The following is a 6,605-nucleotide window of genomic DNA, read 5'->3' on the forward strand; positions in this document are numbered from 1 at the left end:
ACAACAAATCCAACTTAAATAATTTTACCATGTCATTCAGTTTACTTTATTTCGTCGAGTAAAAAAGTCTAATTCTGTCCATCCAATATATATCAAATGCATGATAATTCTACTACAAGTCCAATTTAAATTATATTACCATGCCTTTTGGTTTACTTTATTTCCACAAGTCACTATTTATCTCATATCCCACAAACCCTACTGTTGTCAGTAAATCAAAACGTCATGTCCTCAAGGATGTTTGACCTAACTGCCTCTTGTGCGATTTCTCTTTCAGTTGTCATAGAAGACGACAGAATTGACGAAGTCCTGAACAACACAGCGGAGAAGTCATCAGCGGGAGTGTAACGCTCATGGACACTGTTAAAGCGTCAGGAAATCATGGGTTCTGTGCATTCTGCATTTAAAGCACTTTGCAGTCCCGCTTAGCATGGGTTGAATTTCACGGTGCGGCAGCAGGCGAGGACCAGCCCAAAACAAAGAGGGAGTCCGTCCTGCTTTACGTCTCTCTTTAAGGGCATGATTCATATCCCTACTTATAAAGCGACATATTGACGCTGGACATAGAGTCCTATGTTGTTTCATACATGTGGAGTTGGTCTGTAGTGGTCCAGATTCAGTTTATATTGTGCGAGGAATGCTTTGATATCACAAGCACACCAACGTTTCGTTCTTTAGTTTGCACTTGGTTCTTAGGAATCAGGTTTTGTGCTCAATTAAAGTGTTTTTTTCTACTTTAAATATACTTTATTTTGCAGAAACGATGGACTGAGATTTTTTTAATAGAATGAGAAAGTAAAGTTTTAAAATACTCATTGTTTTCCATGTTACACATTGTAATTTTTCTTTCGATGTGGCCTGCAAACTGCCTGCTTAGCTTGAAAGCTTATTTTTATATCAAGCAGCGATTCCCGAAAAGGAAAACAAAAGCTGCTAATTTGTGTAATAGTCGTAGCACTCTCAGCTAAATGGATTTTGATCACTAGTGTGCCAAAATATGCCGGTCGACGTTTGTCTCTGTTCACCCGAGTAATGTGAAGTTTTCCAGACCTGCCTCTTATATATGTTTCAGGGCTTTTTCGGTAACACTTTATAATAACTACACACTATGAATCATTTATTACGCATTAGCGAATAGTTCATTCATTATCTGTTAAGCATTAACTCTACATTTATAAACATTCGTAAGCAGTTTATAACTGCAGTTACAAAGGCTTTTTCTTGACTTAAAAGCACAATTAAAATGTGCTTAATAATTGTACTCTCATATTTTGTGAGGATATAATTTCAGTACTAAATTAAGTAATCGCACTATGGTTTTTAAGATCATTCAGAATAAGTTAATGATTAATAAACTATTAAAATCAACATTTATATATCTTATTATTTAGACATATAATGGTTACTATATTAACTCAACTTCATGCAGTTTTGACCTAATCTAAAGTGAGGACTATTTATGCTTCGTAAATCCCTTATAAATGACAATTAAAGTATGAAATGAACAATAATATTTGCAATCCTGTGTAAAAATAAAACCGTAAAACTACTGTAAAAATTGGATAACACAACAACAATATAATTTAACAGCATATTTCAGTGTTGGGTTAAGTTACTTTTAAAAATTAATCGATTACAAATTACTGATTACTACTCTAAAATTGTAATCTGATTACATTACTAATTAACTCATGTAAAAAAGTTATCAGATTACTAATTACTTTGAAGTTGCTTTTAAAACATAGAAAATATGCCTATAAAAATACAAAATAAACTGCAGCTCTTTCAGTAATTTAATATTCACTGAAAAACATTGCAATGGGTTGATCACAGCAGCTTTACATAAATAGAGCTAAAGAGACAGTTCACCCAAAACTTAAAACTCTCATCATTCACTTGTTTCAAACCTGTTTGTCTTTTTTAAACACAAATGAAGGACATGAAAAAACCTGGTTATCTGTAACCACTGACATCCATATATGAAAAAGCACTGCAGTGTTCTGTGTTTGTCTGAGGTAATTAGTCTACCGAAATGTGTATATTCCTTACAACTTATGAAGCTGATCGGTCAGTTCGTGTGCTTGGGAAATGAGCGCGTGCAATATGCGCTCTATATGCACGCAAAAGACGCAATATGTGAACAGCCCCATAAGCAGCTATGCTTCTCTTCACATTCAGAACAAACCTTCACTCCCGATCCTGCACAAAAATTCAATTTAGCCTGTTTGGGCTGAGCTGGGTGCTGGTGTCCTCCTTGACGAGTATCGTCTTAGAAGGTTTCCTGTTCAAATGCTTGAACAAGTTGCTGGTTGAGTTAAAAGCAAGTTCTTTAGACTGGACATAGAAAAATTAATCTTTGCAATTTTATGTAAAATAAAATTACTGTACAGTCTAAACTTCGCTAAATAACATTGAAATGTTGTGTCATAATATATTGCTAAATTATATTGTTTTTTTTACCAATTTTATTTAATTGTATTTATTTCTAATTGTATTTTGACACTCCTGTAATTTGGCAATGTTTAAAGTAATTTTATTTTTTAGATAAGACTGCAAAGATTTATTGTTCATTTGATACTGAGCCTTTAATTTTCATTTATTAGGGATTTACGAAGCATAAATAGTCCTCACTTTAGTTTAGGTCACAAAACTGCATGAAGTTGAGTTAATAAAGCATTTATTAACATTCATAGTAAACATTACTATATGCCTGAATAATAATGTGTATAAACGTTGATTTTAAGTGTTTATTAATCATTTACTAACTCATTCTGAATGACTCTAAGCCACCAACTACTCTTAAAAATACATCTGGTTTGTAAATAATGCAATACTGAATTTAGTATTGAACAATTAATAAGTAATAAAGTATGAAAACAATCGCTAAGCACATTATGAATGGGCTAATTAGTCAAGAATACAGAATTAGTATCTTTATTTATAAACTGCTTACTAACATCTAATAATGTAGAATTAATCATTACATAATGAATTCCCTATTCGCTAATGCTTAATAGACGATTCACAGTGTGTAGTTATTATAAAGTGTTACCACAGCTTCTTTTTGCATGAGATGAGCACAAACATTTTCCTGTGGCGGTGAATTACAAAAATATATATTTACATTTAAATGTAATGCTACTTTGAATGACAAACCTCAGACTCTTTATTATTGTATATGTTGCACTTGTTTCTGCTGTTTAACAGGGCTATATTTGCTATCAAATGTATGATTTAATAAAATGTAATGATTTAACAGTATAATAAGGTGGCACTTTTATGAAACAAATGTTTTTCCAATAAAAACAGGCCTGTCAGCATATAATAAACATCAGAGCTTTGAATAATAAGTAATGCATTTCAATTATTTAACCTAGATTGCATTTGGTTTAAAATGGATCTTTAAAAGGTATATCTTATTTCACTCTAAACAAATGCTGGTTATTTCGACCCAATTCTTGGTGTAATTGGGAATATTCCAACTCCTGGATTATTATTATTTTTTTATTAATACAGGGGTGTCCAAACTCAGTCTGGAGGGCCGGTGTCTTGCAAAGTTTACTTCCAACCCTAATCAGACACACCTGGGCTAGCTAATCAAGCTCTTACTAGGCTTTCTAGAAACATTCATGCAGGTGTCTTGAGGCAAGTAGGCGCTAAAATCTGCAGGACACCGGCCCTCCAAGACCGAGTTTGGGCACCCTTGAATTGATAAGATCAAATTTAACCCAGTGTTCGGCTTAGTCTATATTTTATTCAATTTTTGTTTCAATTCAATTCATATTCATTTCTATAGCGATTTTACAATGTAGATTGCGTCAAAGCAGCTTAACATAGAAGTTTTAGTAAATTGAAATTTAAACTGCGTCAGTCCAGTTTTCAGAGTTTAGTTTAGTTCAGTGTAGTTTACTTTTCACTGCTGAGCAAAAATATATATTTACCCAATCTGGGATTAATTAACCCAGCATCTCTTAGGGCGTACTCACACAATGCTATCCAAACCGTGCCAAGGCCAGTTTCGTTTGAGAAGTGCGAGTGCTCTGAATCGGGCTCAGGCACGGTTCACTTGGCCGGCCCTGGCCCAGTTGGAAGAGGTGTGCCAGAGCGTGGTTCGCGCCTGAGCACAAAACTGAAAGCGAGACATGACTTTTAAGGGACTGTTTGATATGGGTTTATTAAGCATTCTTACTGTTCAATGAACACAAACTGTCGTAGTTTATTAAAGACGCAAACCCCTTGCAGCACGACAGCTGCACCTTCAGCAAACCTCCTAATTCCTGCAGTTTGGGGACTCTATGATTGTTTATAAGCATCAAAAGTGGCTGATCTGTTCGGCAAAATTGTCTGCGTGTCACTGCAAATCAAACGACTAAAACAATATAACTAAAGAAATCCACTGTGCTGAGGAAGAGCGCTTACTGAACAGCGCATCATCGATGACGTAAGCTTGCCCAGGCCCTAATGTAATGTGAGCGCGGGCCGTCGGGGGAGACGGGAGGGGGGACAAGCGTGCTTCGGCCCGGTTCAAGGCAACTGAACAGTGCGAGTACACCCTTAGAGTGTTGTAACTCAAGCTAGAAAAGCTGTTGGTAGCAATGAAAAACAGTTTTTCAGAAAATTTGTTTTCATTCATTTACAAATCGGGGAAATTCCTTATTATGGTCAGCATCCCTTGTTTTGACATCCCAATGTTGACAGGTATGGCACAGCTTTCATGCGGTCGACGTTAACGCGCACAAAAAGTGCAACTACATGTTTCAAAGGCATGTAGCGCACTCTCTGTGATTGGTCAGTTTGGTAGCGGTGACGAGTGTGGAGGGGACAGAGCTACACGAACCCTTTGGAGCGAGTGTTTACAAGTGTCCAGTCCTGTGATGGAGCTCCAGATGGAAACTTTTGTTTTGTTTGTTTTTTATGATGATAACAATTGATGATAATAATTGTGGAACCAACATCACTACTTGCTAAACACTTTTATACACATATACACTTAACAACACACTTTACATGCCAATTTGCACATAACAGCTGCACATATAACGTTGTATATAGTAATAAACACGTACATACACTTGTCAATCTGTATATTTGCACTCACTACTTCAATTTTTTTTAAATATATTTATTATCTGTTTTTTGTCCTGTCTCTGTAATGCTGTTGCACTGTAGAAGCTCTGTCACGAAAACAAATTCCTAGTATGTGTGAACATACCTGGCAATAAAGCTCTTTCTGATTCTGATTCTTATGATTAATGTTATTGCACGTTCGCTGATTCCAACCTCAAAATCAGCAATCTTGAGCTATACATTAAAGTAGCGTTCAGTAAAAACAAAACACCCGTGAAGAATTGACACAGAGGAACACAAAAACCTACTGCCAGCTAGCATTTCAGAAGTGTTACTGCAGAGCACAAACACAAACAGCACGCAGAATTATAAATGCATGACTAAGCGCAAGGCATGCGCCATGGGTCACGATCACTCGATGCAGATGTATAAACCAGGTTTTAGAATCGTCCTAACTTCCCCCCTAGCAGCGCCCCTGTCTACACAACATAACGTTTTTTACACAGACAAAAACAATCATGAGCAGGTGGAGATGAGAAAGTTATATGATGAACCAAAGCTCATCACAAACAACTTTTCCCACACACACAGCTCAGTGTCATTCACACAATTACTAAACCTCACCATAGTAACACACAAAATAAAATGCAATAAACATTAGAAGTAACATTAAACTATTTAGCTGGATGAGTTGGCGGTTCATTCCGCTGTGGCGACCCCTGATGAATAAAGTGACTAAGCCGATGGAAAATAAATGAATGAAAAAAAAAAAGAAAATCCTAGTAATGTCAACAAAAAAAATTGAAGTGTCATGCAGGGACTTCTGGGAATGTCAATTTAAGGTTATTCACTGTATATAGCAAGGAAACGTATGTTATGAATTTTGACAGTAGCATCTTTACTGTTAAAAATCACAGATTGTTTTTTACAGCGTATCTTCCTTTGTGCTCAACAGAAGAAAGAAACTCCAACAGGTTTGGAACAAGTGAAGGATGAGTGAATAGTTCCAGAATGATCATTTTTGGGTGAACTATCCCTTAAATGGATTTACTTATAGTCAAATATAATGAAGCAGCTGCTAGAATGAGTGTTTTATATTGAAAACAAGAAGCTGCAGGCAAAACAGCGAATAAATCTGTGAAGTAAAGCACTGGTGTCTCTGTGCTGCTTTTGAAAGGCTGGATGCAGATCTGATCTTTCTCCCACCATTCTGAACTCCTCTACACTCAATGACTCTGCAAACCCAGTTCTCAGTTTATTTGCTTTCATTCTTATTTTAAAACTGCAGAGGAGCAGGATTATGCTGTTCTCTCTCTGAACGAATCCCCATAACACTTATATCACACATAACACCCATCCTGCTGAACTGATTTACTTCTCCACTGAACAACACTCAAGAAACCGGTCACAAATCTGAGACACATTATCAGACTTGGGTGTTTTAATACTGTACATTAAAATGTTAGTAATGTTGGTAAAAAGCCACAGTAAAATCAGCGGTGTGTAGATCTATCATTTGCCATTTGTACCTGCTAAAT

General features: G+C 36.0%; 1 protein-coding gene across 1 annotated transcript in view; it reads left to right on the plus strand.

The window, feature by feature from the left end:
* The window catches only part of camk2n1b (calcium/calmodulin-dependent protein kinase II inhibitor 1b), a 5,239-nt gene extending 3,995 nt beyond the window's left edge, over positions 1-1,244 (plus strand). The window contains exon 2 of the mRNA XM_056449692.1: positions 278-1,244. Within this exon, the coding sequence (XP_056305667.1) occupies positions 278-348 (71 nt within the window). The 3' untranslated portion in view covers positions 349-1,244. The remainder of the gene's footprint in view (positions 1-277) is intronic.
* The last annotated feature ends 5,361 nt before the right edge of the window (positions 1,245-6,605 follow it).

This window comes from Danio aesculapii, chromosome 23 (genome assembly GCF_903798145.1).
Source record: "Danio aesculapii chromosome 23, fDanAes4.1, whole genome shotgun sequence".
Lineage (NCBI taxonomy): Eukaryota > Metazoa > Chordata > Actinopteri > Cypriniformes > Danionidae > Danio > Danio aesculapii.